The 27,337-nt window shown below is 35.9% G+C and overlaps 1 protein-coding gene across 2 annotated transcripts in view; it reads right to left on the reverse strand.

Annotated features, from left to right (window-relative positions):
- The window catches only part of PIK3C2G (phosphatidylinositol-4-phosphate 3-kinase catalytic subunit type 2 gamma), a 389,187-nt gene that overhangs the window by 331,932 nt on the left and 29,918 nt on the right, over positions 1-27,337 (reverse strand). For both annotated transcript variants that reach the window (XM_064284537.1, XM_064284535.1), the window contains exon 4: positions 22,333-22,447. In XM_064284537.1, coding sequence (XP_064140607.1) covers positions 22,333-22,447 — 115 coding nt within the window. The remainder of the gene's footprint in view (positions 1-22,332; positions 22,448-27,337) is intronic.

Raw genomic sequence — 27,337 nt, forward strand, 5'->3', positions numbered from 1 at the left:
TTCCATCTTTAGAGTTGGGCTATTGATGTCTACATAGCAAAACACTGGCAAGAAAATTAAACAGAAAAAGTACTCCCATGTGTTTTAGAAATTTCTAAAGGCATAATTATATTCTTCCTTTCTCCTTCCTTCTCTCTCTCCCTCTTTCTGTAAATATTTATTGAGCACCAATTAAATGCTGAGCATAATGAATTACTGTTTTGAAACATCGTTTAAACAGCACCTGATTCCTCCTCTGTGAAATGAAGAGCTTTTATTACATGGTCTCCTTTACTGCTTTAAATTTAATATCCCTGGTGGCTTTAAATCATTAAGTAAAGGATAAATCATGTTAATGCTTGTTGTTTAAGGATCTTGGTTAAATATATGAAGGATTTTAGGACAAAAAAATCTTATTTGGGGGCCCAAGTTATTTCATTTATCCTGAAAATTCATGAAGTATTTGGAACCACTTATTCTCAACAATGTCAGACAAATAGGGTATTACTCTGCAGATACTACTCATGTTTCTGTAAATATTTTAATTTGAAAATTATTTTTTAAATTAAAAAACTTCAGCCCTATTCATTCGCCAAAATAGTGAATGTTAGTATTCTCAGCATGTATGTGTTCTACCCCCACCCCCATGTGCCCTATTAGTCTAACTAGATTCCTGTACCGGTGCCATCTGTAGGGCTTTTATATTGATCCCTGAGTTGTTTCCACTGCTGCCCTGGACACAGGCATGGCCAGTATGTCTATTGAGTTGGCTTGTGTCATTAATTCCTGCCTTCCTCCTTCCCAAAGTTAAACTCTATGGGCCAGCTTATAATCTTTCAAATGTACTCAAGTTTCTCTCTTTGCCTCCCCTTACACCACCTCTACTTTTCATAACTGGGCTTTTTCTTTGAGTTCTGTTTTCCTGGTCCTGTCTGGGAACCAATTTCAGAACAGTGGCCCACCTTGCTCTTCAAGATTCCTTTCCTCAGTGTGTAGAAGTCTAGGCCCTCTATCCCAGTCTAGTGAAATATGCCTCTTATACACCTACTTTCTGCTTTCTTGGACTGGTCTTCTTTATTTCACTGCCCTGTAAAGTTATCTCTTTACTTGGAATGCCCAGTTAAATTGAATTTTAGTATATTCTGTGCAATATTTGAGACATAACTATACTAGAAAAAAAATTATTGTTTATTGGAAATTCAAATTTAATTAGAGGTCCTGTATTTATATTTGCTAAATCTGGCAATCTGACCCCTTATTTATTCTTGACTCTTTGATAACAACTCAACTGCCTAAATTTTAACTAGAAATTATTGTACCCCAAATCACTGTGAGTTGCTGATTCAGAAGAACCTTCACTGTAAACTGACCTAATCTGAATGGCCTGTTTTACCTGGAAAAAAAAAATCTAAAACTAGGTCCTGGTCCTTCCATTATCTTTGCCTCAGTGTGTGTGTGTGTGTGTGTGTGTAGTGGGGTCTTGGGTAATTATCAGACTTGGAAGGTCTTTTTTCCTACATTTACACACTTAAAAAAAAAAAGTTCCATTATAGGAATATGTTCTCATGGAAAACACTAAACAGTGCTAAACTATACAAAATAAAGATAAAAATTCTAGCCGTTCCCTTTTTTCCAAAATATCCACCACCATGAGTTTATCACAGTTTCTTTGTATGCTGAACTAAATAAGCAAACACATATATTTTTGTAATAAGTAAGAACATTTTGATTTAGCTGCATCTCTAGTCTATAGCTAGAATTCTTAAAGCTGATTTTCTGAGACTTTGCTTTTAATCAGATTATTTTAACCACTCCACTGAGAGTGATATCTTCTCCTATATTAGCCATTGTTGTTTCTTTTTAAATGCATTCCTTTTTTGTTGGGATTAGTTGAGTCTTCCTTGAGCTTCTCCCTTTTGTGTTTATCTTTAGAGGCTTGGGAGTTATAAATATGTTTTTAATCTTCCAATGACCACCTTAATATTTTAAAGCTAAGGTATTTTAAAGCTTTTCAATTGCAATCTTGATTTGATCATTATTTTTACTGTACTCTCACATACAGCGTAAAGCTTAATTTAACTTTATTTTAGTCTTTTCACATTGGCCTGCAACTGCTCATTTAGAGATCATTTCAAATTATAGTTCCAGATTCTTTAACCATTTACATGATGCAATCACGAAAAGTAACAGATCAGTTAATTAAAAAGTAAGTTGAAGATAGGAATTATAAAACAAATAGATGCCTTAAAACATTTTCTTTTTTAAACTAAAAATAAATAGCTAATAGTCTTTTTTTTAATAGTCAATGTTTTGATGTTAGAATAAAGCCTTTGATTTTGGATGAAGGGTCTCTTGATTAAAATTTCGTGTCACCTTTCTGGAATAAACCACACTTATAAGTAATTGCATTTAAGAGCTACGGCTGCTAACCAAAAGGTCAGCAGTTCGAGGCCACCAGGCACTCCTTGGAAACTCTACAGGGCAGTTCTACTCTGTCCTGTAGGGTCGCTAAGAGTCAGAATCGACTCAGCCACAGTGGGTCTGGTTTGATTTTTGGTATAAATAATTATCTCTAATATCTAGTTTTAACTTGTTTAATGTAGCAACAAAAATTTAGACTTCAGGAGCAAGCTAAGTGGGGATTTTTTTTTTCTTAGATTTTTATAATTATTGTTCTAATTTTTTCATTTGTGTTGCCCACATCTAATTCAGCAGTAAGAGTTTTTAATGATTTCCTTCCATCAATTCTCTCTAAAGAGTTCAACATATTTTTTCCAGAAATACTAGCTTTCTTTTTTCACTCATATTTCATAACATAATACTTCATTAATTTTTTAATTAAAATAACAACTGGAACTGGCATGAAAAGGTTTACTAGTAAACACAATTGACGCTAGGTATGTTTACAATTCAGCTAATGGAAACAAAGTGCATAGGCAAACCGCACTTCACAGTAAACTATCTACTCTAGAGCAGCGATTCTCAACGTGTGCTTTGCAAACCCTGGGGCTCCAAGAGACTCTTTCAGTGGATGCATTAGGTCTAAAGTATTTTCAAAGTGACAGTAAGATGTTTATTTGCCTTTTCCACTGTTTACACTTGCACTATGTGTGGAAAAACAATAGCCTTTTAGCATAAATCAAGTTAGTGGCACCAAACCATTCTAGGAGTCATTGCACTTGTAACTTACATGCATTTTCAGGAAAAAGAAATGTCTATATCACTTAAGAATACCCTTGATGAAGCAGTAAAAATTATTAATTCTGTTAACTCTCAATTCTTGAATACACGTCTCTTTAATTTTCGATACGGCAAAATGGAAAGAACACAGGGATCAATTCTGCATATTAGAATATGGAAGTCGTCTTAAGGAAAAACACTGAGTAATTGCCTGAGTGGCAAGATAAAGAATCCACTTTTCTCATGAAACAAATTTTCTACATAAAAGATCAACAATAATGTTAAAGAATGTAATTTTTTGTTATCGTATAATAAAATATGTCGACACCTGGAAGATGTGTATAACCCAGTGAACAAATATTGTTCAAATGACCAATTCATGTTTCAAAATTTTTCATATGTGAAAGATCTATATAGTGCAAGATAGACCAATGGTTTCTGAGTAACCTAGTATGAAAAATTCATTGATATGGTTTCAAATTCCACTTTGCTACTAACTTTTAAAACACTATCACTTGTTGAGTTTGGTGTCATATCAAAGAAGGATGTCCACAATTGTCCGAAAAAGCTATTACAATACTCTACTCTTTTGCAACTCCATACCTGTGTGAGACTGGATTATCTTCATCTACTTCAACCAAGTCAAAGAGTGCAACAGATTGGAAGCAGAAGCAGATTACAGTACGCAACTGTCTTCTATTAAATCAGGCATTAAAAACACATCTAAACATGTTAACTACGCCACACTTCTTAAGAATACTTTTTGTTTTCGAGGAAGACTCATTAACAATCTGTATTGTGCAGATGACACAACCTTGCTTCCTGAAAGTGAAGAGGACTTGAAGCAGTTCTGATGAAGATCAAAGACTACAGCCTTCAGTATGGATTACACCTCAACATAAAGAAAATAAAAATCCTCACAACTGGACCAATAAGCAACATCATGATAGATGGAGAAAACACTGAAGTTGTCAAAGATTTTGTTTTACTTGGATCCACAATCAACACCTATGGAAGCAGAAGTCAAGAAATCAAAGGACCCATTGCATTGGGCAAATCTGCTGCAAAAGACCTCTTTCAAGTGTTAAAAAGCAAAGATATCACCTTGAAAACTAAGGTGCACCTGACCCAAGCCACAGTGCTGCTAATCGCCTCATATGCATGCAAAAGCTGGACAATAAATAGGGAAGACCGAAGAAGAACTGACACCTTTGAATTATGGTGTTAGTGAAGTTTATTGAATATACCATGGACTGCCAGAAGAACAAACAAATCTGTCTTAGAAGAAGTATACCCAGAATGCTCATTAGAAGCAAGGATGATGAGACTGCGTCTCACATACTTTAGATACGTTATCATGCTTGGTAAAGTTGAGGGTCAGCAAAAAAGAGGGAGACCCTCAATGAGATGGATTGACAAAACAGCTGCAATGATGGGCTCAAGTATAACAATAATTGTGAGGGTGGCACAGGTTGGGGCAGCATTTTGTTCTGTTGTACCTAGGGTCACTACGAGTCAAAACCAACTCCACAGCACCTAACAACAATGAGTTTATTATTGTTACTTTTCATTGAAATAATAAATGCATATTTAAATATTTCTCAGTTTTAATTTCCAACATGGTGAGTATTGAGTGAAATAACCTCCTTCCCCCCACCACAAAAACCCTTTGAGGTCTTAAACAATTTGAAAGAATTTGAAGCGGTCTTGAGACCAAAACGCTTGAGGACCATTGTCCTAGAACATACAGTGAATTAAGGGTATCAGTCTCTATGTTTTATAAAGGGAATGAAGAATGTTGAATCAGTAAGTTACATAAGTGGAAATAGGTTATGAGAGCCTCTAGGAGCCCTCGTGGCACAATGGTTAAGTGCTCTGCTGCTAACTGGAAGACTAGCAGTTCAAATCCCAAACTGTGGCTCTGGGAGAAAGATCTGGCGATCTGCTCCAGAAAACATTACAGTCTAGAAAACTCTATGGGGCAGTCTTGCTCTGTAACAGCAGCAGCAGCTTCCTTCTTTTTTTGTTTTACTTTCATTAGAACTTATTTGGTTACTTGCTCATCATTGTTCTGTACTCCATAGTGTTACATTGTTTGTTTTGTTGTAGTACAGCTTCACATAATTCTTTCGGAAAAGACAATTTATGGACAAGAAATGTTTAAATGTTTCTACTTCTGAAAATGCATTTTTATAGGTCCCTTGAATGCTGGTTTGGTTAGTTCTGGCATTCTACCTCAAAATGATTTTACCTTAGACGGTATCGAGATACTGCTTCATTGACTTCTAGCATCCATTAAAATTTTTATATAGTTATTTTTTTTTTTTTTATGCATCTGGCTTTTATACCATAACAGTGCATCTTTAGATTTCTCTACTGGAATAAAAGATTTCCCAGTTCTTTTAAATACTGCACACTGTTCCATGATATGTGCAGTTACTTATTTATTATTTAATCAATCCTCTATTTTTTTTTTTATAACATTTTATTGAGTTTCTGGTGTAAATTTACGCAGCAAGTTAGGTTCCAGTTTGATAATTTCCACACAAATTGTTCAATGACATTAGTTACATTTTTCATAATGTATCAATATTGTCTTTGTGTTCTTTGTTCCCTTTCCAGTACTCTAGTTTCCCCCACCACTTGTTTTCTCATCTCTGCTTTTGAGTAATTGTTGCCCTTTTGATCTCTTACTGATGGCTTTTAAGTAGGGCACAAATCCTATGGGCAATGTTCTTTATTTTGTGTGCCACTCTGCTATTTCATTAAAAGGTGATCTCAGGGATAGGCTCGGTTCTCAGTTCTAAGTTTAAGGAGTGTTTCAGGTGATAGTTTTAGGGAGTCCTCTGTTCTCTACCCTTTCAGTTTGTCTGGACTTTTTTTTTTTTTAATAAGAATTTGAGTTCTGCTCCATATTTTTCTCCCATTCTATCTAGGAAAAACTAATGTGATCCCAGTACAAGGGTCATTGGTGGTGGCTGAGCACCATCTAATCTAGTTCTGGTCTCAGGGTAGATGAGATTGTGGCTCCTGTAGACTTGTTTCTTCTCTGTGCTTTTGGTTAGCTTGTTTTGCTCCTGGCAAGTAGAGACCCAGTGTTGTATCTTCGATGGTTGCTCACAAGCTTTTTAAGACCCCAGGTGCTACTTACTTCATTAGGATGCACATCATGATTTTTGTGAACTTTGTTATGCCAGCTGACTGAGTTGTCCCAAAAGACTATGGTCCTAAGCCTTCAAACCCAGAAAACCAATGTTGGAAGGTGTTTGGTTATGTCTAAGGAATATCCATATTTGTGTCTTCAGTGAATATGTGCCTGCACCCACATATTTGTATTTACACATACCCTTCTTCTTTCATGTGGCACAATGGTTAAGAGCTACAGCTGCTAACCAAAAGGTCAGCAGTTCAAATCCACCAATCCCTCCTTGGAAACCCTATGGGGCAGTTCTACTCTGTCCTATAGCGTCACTATGCATTGGAATTAACAATGCCAGCAGGTTTGATTTTGTTTATAAATACTTCTTTCTGTTCTCACCTATGTACCCATCTGTACTTACCCCTATACTAGTTTGCCTATACCCATCCATATGTGCTCAAACACTCGTTTTTACTTTGGTTGTGCTGTGTTCACTACATCCACATTCGGGGCCATGTTTCCCATCACCAAAAATAATTAGTCTCTACTGTATAAAGTGTAATTTCCCAACCCCTCTCTCCCTGGCAATCATTGATGAACATTGGTCTCTCTGTATTTATCTACTCTTGTCTTATAAAAGAGGAATCATACAATATTTGTCCTTATATCGTTGACTTATTTCACCTAGTATTATGTCCTCCATATCCATCCACAGTATAATACGTTTCACAGACTCATCATTGTTCTTTATGGTTGTATATTATTACATTGCATGTATGTGCCACAATTTTCTTATTAATTCATCCACTGATGGACACTCCAGTTTCCATTTATTTGCTATTGTAAATAAAGCAGCAATGAACATAAATGCATATATGACTATTTATGTCATTATTTTTAGGCCTTTAAGGTATATACCTAGCAGTGGGATTGCTAGATAGGGTAGTTTTATTTCTAGTTTTTTTAGAAAGTCATGTTCCATAGTGGTTGTAACATTTTACAGTCCCACCAGCAACAGATAAGGGTTGCAATCTCCCCACATATTTGTCAGCATTTGCTGTTGTCTGTGTTTTTTTTTTTTATTTTTATCACTACCATTTTAGCTGGGGTAAGATAGTATCTCATTGCCGTTTTCATATGCATCTGTCTAATGGCTAATGATCATGAACATCTTTTCATGTTTGTTAGCTACTTGGATGTCCCCTTTGGTGAAGGTTCTGTTCATATGTTTTGCCCATTTTGTGACTGGATTGTTCATCTTTTTGTTGTTGAGTGGTTGCAGCTTTCTATAGATTTTAGAGCTTAGACCCTGATTAGATAAGTCATTTTCAAAGATTTTTTTCCCACTCTGTAAGTTGTCTAGTTACTCTTTTAATAAAGTCTTTTGTTGAGCATAAGTTTTAATTTTTATGAGGTCCCATTTATCTATTTTGTCTTCTTCTATTCGTATATTTGTTGTAATGTTTGTTATCCTATTTTTACAAAAGACTAGGTCCCATAGTTTTGTCCCTATGTTATCTTCCAGGATTTTTATGGTTTTAGGTCTCTGATCCATTTTCAGTTAGTTTTTGTGTATGGTATGAGGTGTGGGTCTTGCTTCATTTTTTCTGCAGGTGGATATCCAATTTTATCAGCACATTAATTATTAAAGAGACTGTTTCAGTCAGCTCCGCTGAATGGATTTGGACCCCTTGTCAAAAATCAGTTGTTTAACCAATTCCATATTGACAGACATATGAGTTACTTTCAGTTTTATAATGCTGCCAACCCATCAGTATTTTGGGGAGGAACTAGATGTTACTGAATCAGTGTTAATAAGTAGACACATTTAACATTTTTATTGTATGATAGCAAGCCTCCACATGTGGCCTTCCAACTAACCTCATCTCAGTATTTATGCCACTGTGTCTCCTCCCTTCCCCTTGGATAGAGCATGGCCCTTTTGATCAACAGAATATGGTGAAAGCGATGCTGCCTGATTTCTGCGGCTAGGTCATAAGAAGCCTGTTAGTTTTTGCCTGAGTCTCTTGAAATGCTTGATCTGAGGGAACCAAACCCAAACCAAACCCAGTGCCGTCGAGTCGATTCCGACTCATAGTGACCCTATAGGACAGAGTACAACTGCCCCATAGAGTTTCCAAGGAGAGCCTGGTGGATTCAAACTGCCGACCCTTTGGTTAGCAGCTGTAGCACTTAGCTACTACGCCACCAAGGTTTCCGATCTGAGGGAAGCATGTAAAAATACTGACTACCCTGAGACCTCCAAGCTATAGAGAAGTCCAGTCTAGCCACATGGAGAGGTCACATGGAGAGAGAAGCAGATGCCTTGTTCATCTTCCAGCACTATATTGTACAGTAATCTGTTGTGATCTATAAGGTATTCCTTGGCTAATTTAAATCATCAGTCCTTTCTTCCCAGTCTGTCTTAGTCTTTAAGCTCTGCTGAAACCTGCCTACCATGAGCGACCATGCTGATATTTGAAATACTGGTGGCATATCTTCTAGAATGACAGCAATGCACAAACCTCTACAGTATGACGAACTGACAGATGGATGTTGAAGTTACTGTTTTAGGAACTGCCATTTAAGATGAGCACTAAAAGGCACATAATTACCCCATTTCCTATTCATATATAGATCACATGAAAGTGTATGTATGATATTATGTTTATATAAAGAGAGATTAGTGACCTGAACACAAAATATGCAAATATTTTAGGTTTGTCTTATGTGCAAAAAAAGTCATCTTAAATAATGTTCAACCTATGAATATTGATTCCTATTGCCCCAGAAATTTCTTGTGAATCTACATTTATGAGTATTACTTTGTAATCTAAATACATACATATTCTTGTTTTATAGGATAACTAGGTTTGAATATTCTTTAGTCCTAAGTGTAAGAAGTAGTCAGAGGTATAATTGTCATTGTTAGTGGTTGTTGATTCTGACTGGTGGTAACCCCTTGTGTATTGTAAAATATTATGGTCATATATAGAAAAAAAATCTATTTGGTATTATAAATATTGAGATCTAGAATTGTTGGAAGCACTAAAGTCATTTCTTTAAGAAAACCCAGTAATTAAGCTGGGCTTTTAATATTTTTTTTTTTTAATATTTAGCTTTCTAGGTTGTTTTTCGGTGCCACTAAGTAGGTTCTGACCATAGCAACCCTGTGTACAACAGAATGGGCCACTGCCCAGTCTTGTGCCATCCTCACAGTTGTTCCTATGCTTGAGTCCATTGCCGTAGGTGCTGTATCAATCCATCTTGTTGAGGGTTGCTAAGCAAAGAGGTAAGATGACTTAGCAATTCCAGGTATTTTGTTAATACTTAGAATTGCTAAGTCATAAATAAAATTCCAAGTCATAAAATACTTGGAATTGCTAAGTCATAAATGTAAGCAATGAGTCCTGGTGGCACAATGGTTAAGCATTCGGCTGCTAACCGAAAAGTTGGTGGTTCAAACCCACCTGATGGCTCCACATGAAAAAGACCTGGCGATCTGCTCCCTAGAAAACCCTATGAGGTGGCTCTACTTTGCCACATGGGGTTACTATGAGTTGGAATCCACTCGCTGGGACCCAATAACAAATATAAGGGATGGATAACAAAATATTAAAATATTAGGAATAGCATAGCATTCCACAGAGTGTGTTGCAAATACTTGTGTGCCTACACACACACATTTATTTGGCATTTGCCACTTAAAAATTCATATGATGTTACATCTACAATAACTTTAATTTCAGTAAGTTAGTTTTTGTAACTAATGGAACAGTCTTGAATTTTAACCTCAAGGTGGTATTTGGAGCTAACTCAGCAATAAATAAAGATCAATGATGTGTTGTTTCCTTCAACCAGTACTCAAGTTTATTGCTATTTTCCTTTCAGGGAACCCATGAATAGGAAAAGTTAAATTCCATGACCTGGAGAAATAAGAATAGATTGAATTCTAAAACCAGGGCTTATAGTCAACACGTGGCTGAACAGAACAGTGATTATCTTAACACTTCCCTCAGCCTGTCAAACCGTAACTATCCCTCATGGCTCCTGGCTTGATTATGGATATAGTCCTTTACACGTATAGGATACATACTTTGTTTTTAATTCAAAAATAAAATGAAATTGGATATAATGCAAAGGAGTTTTTCTTTTTCTTTTTTTATCTAGAAGAAATGTTTTATAACAACTTCCAAGTTTGCAATGGCCTCTGTATTAAGTTCTGCAGCTACAAAAGACAAAACAGCACAGCCATCTACATAAATGACGTTAACCAAGACATAGAGTCAATATGGAAGGATAATAACAGTGAATCTAGAACTTTGTATCCTTTGTAAAAATATGTACTGAGCTCCAAGAAGCTCTTTTTGGGCTATAGTATGGAAAATTTGTGAGAAAGTCACCATCCTGGAAGACCAAAAATACCGATTTTATTCCATCTCATCGCTTCATTATTTTTTTCCTACAAACCTCTGGAAGGGAAACATTCTGTGAGGCTTTGCTAATACAAAACATTCAAGATCTAAAACTGGGCATTTAAGCCTTATTAAGGTGATATTAGCTAATATAAAATAATTAGTAAGTCAGAAATTCTCTAGCTAACAACTTCATTTTCTTTAAGAAAAACAAGGCATTAGGTTATTTAAACCGCAATTAATACAAAATTTTGGAGGGAGCTCATAATTCTTAGCTTTCAAAAACAAACAACACTTGAATAACAAAAATAACTTGAATGCTACATATTGGCTGTTATGGTTGTTCTAGGTATAATGGAATTAAATTGCGTACCTACATTCACTTCTAACTTACCCTCTCTTCTTGGAAAAAAATCATGTACAGCTTTGTGAGCTCTTCTATCAACTCTGTTGGTAAACGATGCTTGCACAAATCATGATCTTAGAAAACTCACATGCCATAATTCTTACATATAGCTGTTCATAATATTTATTTAGCACAGGTTCTTTATTTGGAGCATTGCTCACAAGTGATAATACATACAGACTATCAACACGTTAGGCTCTTTGTTCTAGTGCAGAGTTATTGAATCAGAACCAAATGAAGCCTGTATGGTGTGTATGTGTGAGTGTGTGTGTTTGGTTATTTATTAAAGATAGAAACCCTTGTTAATTTTAAAATGTTAAGGAAAGTATTCTGAAGGAGAGGTATAAACTAAAGTAATCCAAAATAATGTTAATGAATGATTTACTAACAGAAGACATTTTTATTATTGTGAGAGCCCTCAAAGTTACAACATGCTACTTTCTATGTTCCCACAAGGTTCTGAGAATTTATAAGCAGAGGAGCAAAGTTCAGTGAAAAAAAACTGTACCTTCATCTATTTCGTTGCTCAGAGTAAGTCTACAAAGTTATGACAGAGTAGATTTGAATCTTCAGGCTGTTCTGAATGTGTCAATAATAATAATTTGTTCAGGTTTGCTAAATCCTTAGTTTTATTGAGGTAAACGGACACTCATTCTTCCCTCCCCCCCCCTTCAGGAATATACGTAACCCTCTTTCTACTGCTAATGAGTATAATCTATTACCTTCGATATGTATATTACTCTTTTATTTTCTGGTAATTAATAGTTTGAACTTTATTTTGAGCAAAAGGCAATTTCAATTTAAATCAAATGTTTAAAGAATAAATTAGTACAAATTGTCATAGGAATAGCTAATTTTATTTTAAAAGTAAAGGTTTTTCTTAGCAAGATTATTTTAAAATTCTAATTAAAGAGACACAATTTTTGAAGAGCACTTTTTCAATCCAATAAAAGGAATACAATATGTACCTTCATTTGTCATATCTCTCTCCTTCTACTAGGGAAGGCCAGGAGGGAGAAAGTGAACTCTAAAGTAGGTAGCCAGATCAATCTAATCAATGCAGTCAATGAACAGACAGACACTGCCTTCTTAATCAAAGATTAAGAATACATACAACTATTTCAAAGTAAGATTTTTAATTACAGTAGGATTTCTTTTTCCACATTTTTAAAAAGCCCTTCAGATTCTAGGATTAGTTGGCAATAGTCAAGTAATAAACGCAAGTTTTGTTTTGTTTAAATCAAAGGTATCAAATCTGGCCATAAATGTAAGCAATAGGCCCAAGCAGAATTTTCAAGAGATTGTTTATTCAGGAGATTGTTTCTCCTTAGGAGGCACCTGTGGTTTGCTACTGGCAAATCCAGTCATGATTTATCCAACAAAAGCTTTTATGTGCAGTGCATTTTATTGTTTAAGACAACAGGAGCTGATTTAGAGAATTACTTTCAAATTGAATGAGAAAGTAAAGCTTATATATAGCAATGTTTTTTTTAAAGAGAAGAAACCACTTAAATCACACAGGTTAGGAGAAAGAAATAAACAGAAAAATGTGTACTCCTAGTAGACATTAACACCAAAACCAAACCAGTTGCCCTCAAGTCAATTGTGACTCATGGTGACCTAGAGAAGAACTGTGCTCACAGGGTTTTCTGTGGGCTAGAGAATAAGGCATAAAATTGTCAAGTATCAATATGCTTGATATAGTATAAAGATATTTATGAAAAAAAACTCAGGTAAGATGTTACAAGTCTGGGTGAAGGTTCAACTATTGTTATTTCCTAGAAGGAAGGCAGATGCAGGAAACATTTTCTGTTTGTGCTACAGTAAAGGGGAAAAAAAAGAGGCTATGGTTTCTTTTTTCAGCTCTGCTATTGAATAATCCCACAAGGGTCCTGTACACTGGATAAGATAAAGGAAATGTGATTGCCAAGGAAACATCTCCACATGGTACTTAATTTGGGGGCTAAGGAACAGTGAATACGATGGAAGATGTTAATATTTTTTGAATTAACAAGGTTATTTGTATTGGTCTATCATCTCTGTATTTAATTTATTCTGACTCTAGTTTGTTGGCTCAGTATTCCATATTTCATATCGCTGATGGCTTTGTATCAGCAACAATGAGCCTATGATAAAACTGACAAAGTTTCTGTTCTAACTCTTTTATTTACTCTTTGTTTATAATACATTCTATTATTTAAAACCCTGTTTTTAAAGCAATTTCTCAGGAGAACACTGACAGTTAATGAAATTATATTTTATATAATCAAAGTAGCTGGCAGATAGTCATGATATCCAGGTGGAAGAGGTCAGCCATGAAGAGGAAAAATTAGTGAGTGTCTGGTATTTATAGAAACATTTTACAGGGAGAAGGAGAGCAAGAGAGAGAGAGAATATGAATGAGTGAGTAATGGAATATTTAATCGAAACTAAAAGATTGTGATACTAAATTAAGACGAATGTTAACTTAAGAAAAAGAAAATTTTGGTTTGCCGGAAAAGTTATCTTTCTTAATATTGCAATATTACTAAGTACAAACACATTAATTGCTTTGTTAATTAGATCTGATTTCCATACTACACACCATTCTGGAAAGCTGTGTCATTTTTTTTTTTCTTTCTGGGAATGTAAATTTTTAGGTCATTAATATCCCTGGCCTCTAATATCTTGCTACTTGAAGTGTGGACTGTGGACTAGCAGCATAAATATCACTCAGGAGTTCGTTACAAATGCAGTCTTAGGCCCTATCGCAGACCAACTGAATGAGAATTTGTTTATAACAAGATCCTCACATGATTTGTATATATATTAAAGTTTGAGAGCACTGTTCTAACATACATGTATAAGTATAAATGTATGTGTAACTATACTCCTGTATACACCTACTCCTCACTTATCAGTTCTAGACTGTTTCCTTGTCCCCAGGTGCAACCCCCTGTGTGGTGCTGCGTCATGGCGTGCTGTGCCTCCATGTCTCTGTGAACTATGCGTGTAATAAACCGAGTGACTTCCCATGGCCTCTCTGACTCCTCTCTTTCAGCCCAAGGATTTGTTAGAACACTTTACTTCGCTGGTAAGGATAAATTAATTAAAATAACAAAATATGATTTAAGGACAAAATACAATAGAGATTCACACATTTACCATGAGAGAAGCTGTGAAGGAAAGTACCCTGACCACTGACATTTTAGTTGTGATGACAGTGTGTGTTAGCTATAGCCTCAAAACTTGGCTCAAGTAGTTACTTACTGTGGTTACTTTAATAGACAGGTATACTATCTAGAATAAGTAGTTAAATTTTAAAGAGTCACCCTTAACTAATCCAAAGTAGATGAGAAACTGGTAAAGTATTGATAAATATAATTTATCTTTAACTTTATAAAACAGAATAGATTAAGAAACATAGTTCTGATCACAAGAAGCTTAAAATGAAGAAAATCTGTGTCACTCTACAAAAGTAATAGTGTTTTTTTTTTTTGAGAATACCAGGGTTTTGAACTTGTTCATTCCAGTTGGAACCCCTTCTGAGAATTTGCATTTCTACCCCAGATGTACTGAATCAGAATCTACAGTTTAACAAGATCTCCAGGTGGTTCTTCTGTATAATAGATTTTGAGAATCACTGTTGTACTAGAGTTTCTCAGAATTGTTCCCTAACCAGCAACATTAGCATCACCTGGAAGCTTGTTAGAAATGCAAATTATCAGCAGGTGTTAGAACCAGACAAACCAGCTCGAAGCCCTGGAAAATACGATTTTGCTTCTTAACTCATTATATTGTAAAAACTGCAATATTTGAATTTTTTTTTTTTTTTTTATACTTCACAAAAGCTCAAATCCACCTATACATCATGAAAAGATTTGTAGAGGCACAATAAAAATTTTACATTTGGTATTAAAGATAACTAAAATGTAATCCTACAGCACATTTTGAGAGTATGAAAAATATATTAAAAATGTAATTTTTAAAAGATAAAGGAATTGAAGTCAATGGAGGTTAACTTAGTTTGTCAAACCAATGGTGATAGAGTAGTGCCAAAAGAGTGGACAGGCTTTTGTTTTAATATTTATTTGCCCATTTAAAATAGTCTCAAAATCCTAAAAAGAAAATTAATTTTTTGTGTGTATCAGACATTTGGCAATGACATGAAAAGGCCACCATGAGGGATTATGACTTACCGTAAGTTAAATTATATCTAAACATTTCCTGATTAAATACTTTCAAAAAATTTAAATTTGTCAAAAGTGTTCTATAAGTTGTTTTCTCTTCCTATGTTTAACTTAAATGCTCTATGTTGAATTATAAATTCATACTGAGTGTTCAAATATGAGGTCATTACACCTAACGAAACATTATCTCCCTAACTTTTGTTTTTGTGTTCAAGTAACCCTTCATCCTGTCGGAGGTGTTGTGTAGGGTGGAAAGATTCTGGAGTCATACAAATCTAGGTTATCCTGATTCTGCCACTTCCTAGTTTTATTACCTTTAGGAAATCATTTAATTTCTCTTAGTCTCAATTTTCCCATCTGTGAAGTGGGAATAATCATGCTTTTCTTCCATGAGAACAAATGGTATTGCATAAAAAATTCTGGCCAATAAGAGGCTTTTAATAAGTGAAGTGGATTTTTTTTTTTATCATCATCTCCATGCCATTTCCTTAAGCTTTCCTGCTTTCATCAGAGATCCAGTTTCCCAAAAGCATAATTACTTTTGATATATATATCAAAAAACCAAACCCAGTGCCGTTGCCTCAATTCCAACTCATAGTGACCCTATAGGACAGAGTAGAACTGCCCCATACAGGTTCCAAGGAGCACTTGGCAGATTCAAACTGCTGACCCTTTGCTTAGCAGCCGTAGCACTTAACCACTACGCCAACAGGGTTTCCATATATATATATATTCATACTTATTTGAGCATCTGCCAGTTTTCATAATCGGGAGAGAAATTCTTTTTTTCAACACGCACACTGCTAATCTCTTCATCTGTATTCTTATCCCCTTCTCTCTTATCTCCTCTTGGAATTTGGCTCACAATTATTTGTTCTGTGCCTTCAAGCCTTCCCTCTCCATTGGCTCTTTCCCCTCAGCTTATGAACATATTCAAATCTCTCCTATTCACATCGTCTGAATCTACAGATCAATTCCGCTTAGCATTTTAAGCCTGTGGTTTTCCTGGCTTTTATCACCACACATGACTTCTGGGAGAGTAGTCTGAATTTGTTTCTATTTATCACCTTTGATTTTTTTTTAATTCAGTCCGATCTCGCTCTTTTCTCCACAACTTTACCAAAATAATTCTTACTAGGGTTACCAAGTAGCTTCCTAATTGCTAACTTTAATGGTGTTTTTTCAATCCTCATCTATTATCACTTATTTATGGTATTTAATGGTATATTTACTTGGTAGTTGATACTGTCTCTGGCCTTGTTATGAATGACACATATTCCAAGTTATTCTACATTTTTAATTGTTTTTTCTCAATCTTCTCTCCTCATCCTCCTTTCATCCTTTAAATGTTGATGTTCTCAGGATTCCTTTCTGTTATCACTTTCCCTACAAGATCTTACCTAGTCCCAAGGCTTCCAGTCCCTCCTAAAACTAATGATCCCCTAATCCATGCCAGTTTTCCTAAAATCTGATCTGCTTTCTCGATAACAGATGTCCCTAAGCACTCAAATACCCAACATGTCTCAAACCGGATTGATTATTTTGCTTCTCAAAGCCTTCTGTTTCTCTAAGAACTATACTGCTACTATTGACTTCAACAGTCAAGAAATCAAAAGATACATTGCACTGGGCAAATCTGCTGCAAAAGACCTCTTTAAAGTGTTGAAAAGCAAAGATGTAAACGTGAAGACTAAGGTGTGCCTGACCCAAGCCATGGTGTTTTAATTGCTTCATATGCATGCAAAAGCTGGACAATGAATAAGGAAGACAGAAGAATTGATGCCTTTGAATCATGGTGTTGGTGAAGAATATTGAATACACAATGAACTGCCAAAAGAACGAACAAATCTATCTTGGAAGAAGTACAACCAGAATGGTCCTTAGAAGCAAGGATGACAAGACTATGTCTCACATACTTTGGATATGTTATCAAGAGGGACCAGTCCCTGGAGAAGGACATCAAAGCTTGGTAAAGTAGAGGGTCAATGAAAAAGAGAAAGACCCTCAACTAGAAGGATTGACACAGTGGCTACAACAATTGGCTCAAGCATAACAATGATTGTGAGGGTGGCACGGGACCAGGCAGTGTTTCGTTCTATTGTACACAGGGTTGCTATGAGTCAGAAGTGACTTGATGGCAGCTAACACCTCAACATGAAACCTGGTTTTTCTCTTCTACTTCTCCCTCTAACTCAATCCCACATACTCAGTCACCAAGTTCTGCTAATCCACCAGTTTTACACCCCATGGATTTTCATACCTCCTGTTTAGCTCTACTGCTGCTACTTCAGCTCAGGCCATGCCAGCCAATCTTAAACATGTTCAGTAACGGTCTCCTAACTCTACTTTCTAATTCTTGCTAAATGTAATTTATTATTTACACTGCCATGTAAATGCATCTTTTTAAAAGAGATAATTTATGTCCTTAATTTCCTGATAACAAAAAAAGCCATGTTTATTCGATAAATTTTCTATATAAAAAAAGACATGAATAAATATCACACGTACATGATAGTGAAGCCCTGGTGGTGCAGTGGTTAAGCTTTGGGCTGCTAACCAAAAGGTCAGCAGTTCAAATCCACCAGCTGCTCCTTGGAAACCCTATGGGGCAGTTCTACTCTGTCCCATAGGGTCGCTATGAGTTGGAACAGACTAGACGGCAATGGGTTGGTTTTTTTAATGCCGTATTTAGGAGCCCTGGAGGCGTAGTGGTTAAGCACTTGGCTGCTAACTTAAAAGATTAGCAGTTTGAACCCATCAGCTGCTCCATGGAAGATAGATGTGGTAGTGTGCTTCCGTAAAGATTACAGCCTTGGAAACCCCATGGGGCAGCTCTACCCTGTCCTATAGGGTCACTACGAGTTGGAATCAAATTGACAGTAACATGTTTGGTTTTTGGTTAAGCCGTATTTTAATTAAATTATGTTCCATAATCTACCACTATATTGGCATATTATTGGATATTTAATTTTCCCCATTTTTTTTAACCATTGGAAATCATGCTGTAACAAATACCTTCAGATAGATCTAAGTGTTTTTGTGAAAATATGCTTGTTTCCTTAGGAATATTTGTAGAAGCAGAACTGCTGAGACAGAGAATATAGACATTATAAAGGCATTTGATACATTTTGAGAAAATGCCCTTTAGCCAGTGCTATATCGATTTATACTCTCAGCACCTGTTTGGAAATTGTTCATTTTTCTACCAATTTCATCATAATAAATGTTTTGATAAATAATAGGCAAAATTGGCATCTAATTTTAATGGCACTTATCTTTAAATATTTCCTGTCCATTTGAATTGTTATCCATATTCTTAGCCTGATTTTTCTATTGATAACTGGTTCAAAAACAAATTTATATATACATCTTATTATCCTAAGACTATTAACATTTTATCATATATTAGTCATTTCTTTCCTCAATATTTATCTTTTAAATACAAGTTGGTCTTAGACTTTTCTGTGAATCATGTCCTTAATCATTTTTTTTTAATTGTGGTAAACTACACGTAACATAAAATTCATAATTTTGAGCATTTTAAAGCATACACCTGAGTGGCATTAAGTACATTTACAATGATGGGCAACCATCACTACTACTCTCTAGTTCAAGTTTTTCACTGCCATAAACAAAAGTCTCATACCAAACCTATTAAGCAGTCACTCTCCATTACTCTCTCCACCTGGCCCCTGGTAGCCACTAAACTGCTTTCTCTATATACAGATTTACCTACTCTGGATATTTAAATATAAAGGAATATAATGATATTTAACATTTTGTGCTTGATTTTCTTCACTTAGCATAGCGTTTCAAGGTTCATCCATGTTGTAATACGTATAATGATTCAGTCCTTTTAATGGCTGAATAATATTCTATTGTACAAATATGCCGCATTTTGTTTATCTGTTCATCTGTTGATGGGTATTGGGGTTGTTTCTACATTTTGGCTATTGTGAATAAAGCTGCTATGAATATTTATATACAAGTTTTTGTTTGCCTGTTTTCAATTCTTTCGGGTATATACCTAGAAGTGAAATTGCTGGCTCATTTGGTAAATCTATCTTTAATTTGTTGAGGACATTTTCTTATTCTTGTCCTTAACCCTTTTCTCCTCCGTGATCTCAAGGCAGTTGGTATATAATATCAACATAGGCCTCACCTTACAGTACTGTAATAACTAATTACATGGCTGTATGAATTCCTTAGGCAAGAAAGAAGGCAGGCACTATACATAAATCATCTTTGTATTCTCAGTGTTTAACAAAAGGCCTAGTTCATGTGTGGTACTCAAAATTCGTTTTGAATTGAACTATTAGGTCACTACTAAACTTTTATGTATGCGAACACCTGAAAAACTGTGCGCATTGTTTTTTTTTTTTTTTTTTTTTTTACCCTATGCTCCAGCTCCAACTATTTGCTATTTTCTGTACCCATCCCCAGTGGTGCAGCGTTTAAGGTCGGTGGTTTGAACCCACCAGCCACTCCATGGGAGGAAGATGTGACAGTCTGCATCTATAAAGATTATAGCCTTATCCTATGAGGAAGTTCTAACTGGCCTATTGGGTTGCTATGAGTCAGAATGGCAGTAGGTTTGGTTTTTGGTTTTGGTAGCCATCTCAAGTACTTTTGCAGCATTGTTTTGTAGTTGTGAACCAGGACTGTGAAGGCAGCCAAACTTGAGTTTGAATTCGGCCTTCACTCTCCTAGCTTCCTAGCTTTGTGACCTTGAACAAAGCCTGAGGTTTCTCTTGCATAAAACAGGGATTATTATAGTACCTACCTCATGAATATATTATGGACTTAGATGTGTACTCAATATGAAGTAAACAACTAGTTAAAAAAAAAAATTGCCGTAGAGTTGATTACAACTCATAGCAACACTATAGGACAGAGTAGAACCGCCCAATAGAGTTTCCAAGGAGTGCTTGATGGATTTGAACTGCTGCCCTTTTGGTTAGCAGCCATAGCTCTTAACCACTATGCTACCAGGGACAACTAGTTAGCACTTAGTAAATGGCAATTATCATTATTATTACCATTGCAACTGAACTAAATGTAGTGTAGTATGCAACTGTTAGATTCTAAATTATTATCTATTGCATTATTAAATTGCTATATGCCACACATGTCCCTTTTACAGAAAAACCTGTGAACAAATTTCCAGGTATTTAAGGACATATTTTTAAAACAAATTATACAGAAATAAAGTAAAAACAAGAAAACCTGAATGACTATATACATCCCTTTATATATTAGAGATACTAGTGATGCAAAGATACTAGTGATGCATACTCAGTAATAAATATTCTTATTAAGACACATTATATTTAAGAGGCTATTACTCTTAAATAGCAAACAAAGCCCTGATACAAACATATTGGTATTTTCCCATAGGGAATAAATGGCTGTAATTAACCCATATGAATACTGTAGACATCCTTCCTACCTTAATAAACCCCAGTTGAATGAATTTTTAATAAAAATAAATGACTATGGAGACATTTTAATAATCTATTATGTTCTACTTAATAGAAATCACATTAACAAGAAAAAAAAGAGTAAATGATCTATACAACACTTTTAGCAGTCTGTAATTAAAGTACCTCATTATGGATAATTTTCCTATTTGAAATAGTGATTAAGTCAAGGTCCAACTGTAAATTTTCTCCAAATTACACATTTCAAAAGTTTTATCCCTTCAAAACTATTGCCTCCTGGGTGATGCTTCCTACTGCTAAAGCTAAAATGTAAATATTTGGTAATGATTCTCACTCTTTGAATATAATGTGTTGACATCAACCAAAGTCCAGATGTGCATTTGAAGATTTGCACATTTAGGAGATGCGTCGTAATCAGGAGCTATTACGAGATTATACCTATTAAAGTATCTTTCCTTTGCTTAATGAATATTCTGTCAAAACCATATGCTGGGAGAAGGTAGCAGCCTCGTCATTCGGTGCATTGATAGGCTTGTTGAAAAGACAAGGACAAAAGGGCTTAATGCAACAAAACATCTGTGATTTCATATAAATATTTATTATTATTTTGCTCTAGCTGGGAACACAAAAAGGAAAAAAAAAATCAATCTTAAAAGTCACTCACGGTACACATTGTCCAATAAAGAACCAAATTTACTGATAAAAATATGGTCAAAGTCACCAAATTACCCACAAGATATTTTCAAGCACGTTCATGGTGCAATAATAATGACAGTGACAATGAAAATCTCAAAGGAGATACATTTCTAATTTCATGACTCTGTTGTAAATCTTTAGATAAACTTGCAGAAAAGCAAAGGGAAAATGTAAATGGCAATCCACCTGATTGAACATTTTAGTTTTTAACTCTTCACTTTTTCAAATAACTGTGCAATATCAACTGAGACATATTTCCTTTCTTAAAGCCGTATTATATTTTCAAGGCTGGTCTCTAAGGAATTTCAGGACAATGGTTGTAATGGCACACTAAGAAAGGGTGGGTCTTCTCCCAAATAAGTATTTGGAGTTGATATACATGAGAAAAGACTTTTTAAATTTGTTAATGAGCTGCCTGATTTATCTAATTACAAAATCAAGACGGTCTTTCTGAAACTCAGTATTTAACCAACATATTTATATTCTTCTAAATCATATACTTAGTTATTAAAAAAGCATTTCTTTTTCTTAATTTTGATCAGTCTTAATGGACTTTGTCACTTTTAGGGTGACCACCTCACTCTGGTTTGCCTGTGACTTTGCCAGCTGCAAAACTGGAAGCTCCACGGAACCTCCTCAGTCCTGGACACACTGAGATGGTTGGCTGCTCTTGTTAAATGTCATTTAAATAACTGTTGCTGTAAATATACATAATTCAAAGAATAAGACTGTGAATGTGATTCATAAAATTTAAATTCACTTTAAAGGGGAAAACTTGATTTAATTATGCCGGTTGAGACAGTATACTGTTGTACAAAGGTTGTTTAACACACGAAAAAACTGCTGCTTAAATTAACACATGCAGGTATAACAGTGATGAGACATGTTACCTAAATGAGATACTTACTTCTGTAAAAATTCTTCAGAGCCACATATACTTAGAAGATGATCTTTGGGGAACAACAGGTCATTTGTACAAAAATGTAGAGTTTCTGCAATTAAGTCTCTGACGAGATAATTAGCTAAAAACAAAGAATAATAATAAAGTTAAGAAGAGCTTATTATATATTGACCGGGAAAAAGCTGTTGAGTATGAAAAACCACAAGCATATTATGAACTACTGTAACCATCTAGCTCCACCAAAAGGACTTAAAATACTATGCGTGACACTTAGTCTGGTTAGATCTGTGATATTCTTGAAAAATGTTGTTTGCCTTTCCTTTGATTACATTTCTGTTTTCATAGAACATAAAGTTAATATTGTATTCTTCATGTTAAAACAATTGTGTACATTGTAGCTCTGTATAAAAAATATTCTATTGTGTTTAGTCTTAGGGACCTGGGAGATGTCAAAGCCATAGCCAGGCAACGGTTCCAGGAGTGTTTTCTACTTTCCACTTCCAGCTTAAATGAGAAATGTTTTCCATTCCAAGCATGCCATTATGATAAAAAAAAAATTCTCAATTAATTGGAATATTTTTCAGAGCATTTATTGTTTTTGTTGTTAGGTGCCGATGAGTCAGTTCTGACTCATAGTGATCCTACGCACAACAGAACGAAGCACTGCCCAATCTCCTGCCATCCTCACAATTGTTGCTATGCTTGTGCTCATTGTTGCAGTCACTGTGTCAATCCATCTCATTGAGGGTCTACCTCTTTTTCCCTGAAGCTCTACTTTACCAAGCATGATGTCCTTCTCCAGTGACTGACAGCTCATGACAACATGTTCAAAGTATGTGACACGTAGTCTCACCATCCTTGCTTCTAAAGAGCATTCTGGTTGTACTCCTTCCAAGACCGCCACACATCTGTCAGTTTGTTGTACTGTGGGGGCTTGTGTGTTGCTGTGATGCTGGAAGCTGTGCCACCAGTGTTGAAATACTAGCAGGGTCAACCATGGTGGACAGGTTTCAGCTGTGCTTCCAGACTAAGACAGTCTAGGGAGAAGGACCCAGTGGTCCACTTCTGAAAAGAATTAGCCAGTGAAAACCTTATGAATGGCAGTGGAACATTGTCTGATACTGTGCCAGAAGACAAGCCCCTCAGGTTCGAAGGCACTCAAAATGTGACTGGGAAAGAGCTGCCTCCTCAAAGTAGAGTTGACCTTAATAAAGTGGATGAAGTCAAGTTTTGGGACCTTCATTTGCTGATGTGGCATGACTCAAAATGAGAAGAAACAGCTGCACATATCCATTAAAAATCAGAACCTGGAATGTAAGAAGTATGAATCTAGGAAAATTAGAAGTTGTCAAAAATGAAATGGGACGCATGAAGATCAATATCCTAGGCATTAGTTAGCCGAAATGGACTGGTATTGGTCATTTTGAATCAGACAATCATATGGTCTACTATTCCAGGAAAGACAACTTGAAGAGGAATGGCATGGCATTCGTCAAAAAGAACATTTCAAGATCTATACTGAAGTGCAACACTGTCAGACAATTTATATTAGTCAATATTCAAATCCATGCCATGATATAAGGTGATACTATAACACTTGGTATGTGCTTATAAAAGCTCTTTGAAATATGCTGTTGGTGAAGAATATTGAATGTACCATGGACTGCCCAAAGAACAAACAGATCTGTCTTGAAAAGAAGCATAGCCAGAATGCTTAGAAGTAAGGATGGCAAGACTTCGTCTCACCTATTTTGGACAGGTTATCGGGAGGACCAGTCCCTGGAGAAGGACATTGTGCTTGGTAAAGTAGAGGGTCAGCAAAAAAGAGAAACACCCTCAACAAGATGGATTGCACAGTGGCTGCAACAATGGGCTCAAGAATAGCACAATTTTGAGGATGGCGCAAGACCAGGCAGTGTTTCCTTCTGTTGTACACAGGGTCACTATGAGTTGGAACATACTCAACGGCGCCTAACAACAACAACAATTAAGAACTAGAAATAGTATAGGTTACACCTAGTTGGTTTACTTGGACAAATTATTTAACCTCTTTGATCCACTTTTCTATGTATTAAAAAAGGTTTGTAATAGCATGATTTACTTCTCTCAGGAATCTGGTATGAGAGTAATATAAAAAATACAGAAAAATGTGTTCAATACATTATGAAGTATTATATAATTGAAAATTATTACTGGGGTATAATAACAATCTTCTTGTTAGTTGCCACGGAGTTGATTCTGACTCACAACAACCCCACGTGTGCACAGTAGAACTGCTCCACAGGTCTTTCAAGGCTGTGACATTTCGGAAACAGATTGCCAGGCCTGTCTTCCAATATGCCTCTAGGTTGGTTCGAACTACGAACATTTTGGCTAGTAGTTGAGTGCTTAACCAGATGCACCACCGAGGACTCCTACAATAATAACACTACTATTTTACTAAGCATTTGCTTTACCAAGTGCTTTAAATGCATTATCTTGCTTATAGTAGGAATCATAGCCCAAGCTTTGCAGATGAAGCGACAGATTTTCAGAAGGTGTCAATCTGGTAGAGGCTACAAGTTCAAAATCGACTCGACGGCACTGGGTTTTTTTTTCACAAGTGAGTGATAGGTGACAAGTCAGTAGTCTATACAAGATCTATTAGATTCCAAAGCCTGTGCTCTTAATGACTCTGAGTCTCTAATGCTGATCGTTCTTGTCTCGGCTGTAGGACTCACCCAAGGCTCTGACTTAGACAGCATTATAAAAACCTTAATGAACACGTTTTCTTTCTCCACCATCTTCTCCGGAACCAAAATGTAAGTATACGATGGGGTGAAGTCATTCACCTGCTGATATTCTTATTCCATAATCTCCTGCTCTAAATTCTTACATGCATGTATGCTTTAATATTGGCTAAAACTGTATTGATTTGTTACGTTATTTGTCTATGGCATATTTTCCTAATGAAAAATTATAAATATTACTAAGGCTTCTGTGTGAATATATATATATACCCTCCCCTCCCCTATCCTACCCTACAGTATCCTAGCCTAGCCTAGCCTACTCTATCCTACCCTATATATATATATTTTTTTTTCTCTGTTTATCATGATGGTGCTTATTGGTCCAGGTGTGAGGATTTCTGTTTTCTTTACGTTGATATATGATCCACACTGATCTTTGATCTTCATCAGTAAGTGCTTCAAATCCTCTTCACTTTCAGCAAACAAGGCTGTCATCTCTACATCATAGGTTGTCAATGAATCTTCCTGCAATCCTGATGCTCAAGGAAGCAGCAGTCAAGAAATCATACAACATATTGCACTGGGCAAATCTTCTGCAAAAGACCTCTTTAAAGTGTTATAAAGCTAAGATTTCAACTTGAGGGCTAAAGTGCAGCTGACCTAACCCATGGTATTTTCAATAGCCTCATATACATGAAACGCTGGACAATTAATAAGAAGGATAGAAGAAGAATTGATGCCTTTGAATTATACTATTGGTGAAAAATATTGAATATACCATGGGCTACCAGAAGAACAAATTTGTCTTGGAAGGACAGCCAGAATGTTCCTTAGAAGGAAAGATAACAAGAATTCATCTCACGTATTTTGGACATGTTATCAGGAGGGACTAGTTGTGGAAAAGAACATCATGCTTGGTAAAGTAGAGGGTCAGTGGAAAATAGAAAGATCCTCAACAAGATGGACTGACACAGTGGCTGCAATAATACGCTCAAACATAGCAATGACAGTGAGGATGGCAAAGGACTGGACAATGTTTTTTTCTGCTGTACATAGGGTCACTATGAGTCAGAACTGACTCAACAGCATCTAACAACAACAACAAATATATATTTGCCATAGAACCCCTGGTGGTGCAGTGGGTAAGCACTTGCTACTAACCAAAAGGTTGGCAGTTCCAAGTACCAGCCACTCCATGAGAGAAAGATGTAGCAGTCTGCTTCTATAAAGATTTACAGCCTTAGAAACCCTGTCGGGCAGCTATACTCTATCCTATTGGGTGTCTATGAGTCGGAATTGACTAGACAGCAAGAGGTTAATATACTTGCCCATACTTTGAATGTGATCTTATGGTCTCAGCAAGTGTGGCAAACTGGCCTGACGACTCTCAGAAAATAAGAATCTGGACAGGCTGCTGCAAATGCTCAGTTTCATTGGCTTAAGTGGACTGTCATCTGCAATTGGATGTTGGCTATTCTGCTGTGGCTTCTTTTACTGCTATGCTTTTTCTGTTTTGAGGGAAAGGTTTATGAGCTAAACTGGCTAACAAAAAAGTACTGCAAATGATTTTGCTGCATCTGTCACAAAGGGAAAAAAAATAAAGAGTATAATGCTGGGTTTGAAAAGTAAGTCTTAGATCGGGATGTCACCAAGAAATGGCTGGGAAAACAAACAGTAAAGATCATCAGGGAATTAGGGATTGTAGAAGGGTTTTACACTGCAGAGAGTATCTTAAATAAAAATACTCGATCTAGGGAGAATTGGCCTACGCTGGTATGAAGATGCTAGAAGAAAATATGACCGGAGGGAAAATCATGATTGTAAGGGCTTTGACAAGAAGGGGAGATCGCTGCCAGTATATGATGACAGGAAATTATCTCCAAAGACAGTCATTCACTTAATTATTTAATCTGGCCCTGCCATTGCCAGGATTGCATCCTCTGTGCTAAATGAGTCTTGTATGAATGCATTTCTTTGCTACAATTATCTTTCTGCTTTACATGAAAGGCTTCAAAATCCAATTTCTAGTCACGACTCTTCTTTTTTTTTTAATTTTACTTATTTATTTATTGTACTTTAGATGAAGGTTTATAGAACAAACTAGTTTCTCATCAAACAGTTAGGACACACATTGTTCTCTGATACTAGTTAACAACCCCACAACATGTCAACCCTCTCCCTTCTCAACCCTGGGTTCCCTATTACCAGCTTACCTGCTCCTTCCTGCCTTCCAGTCCCTGCCCCAGGGCTAGTGCGTCCCTTTAAGTCTTGTTTTGTTCCAT

Source organism: Loxodonta africana, chromosome 4 (assembly GCF_030014295.1).
Source record: "Loxodonta africana isolate mLoxAfr1 chromosome 4, mLoxAfr1.hap2, whole genome shotgun sequence".
Taxonomy (NCBI): Eukaryota; Metazoa; Chordata; class Mammalia; order Proboscidea; family Elephantidae; genus Loxodonta; species Loxodonta africana.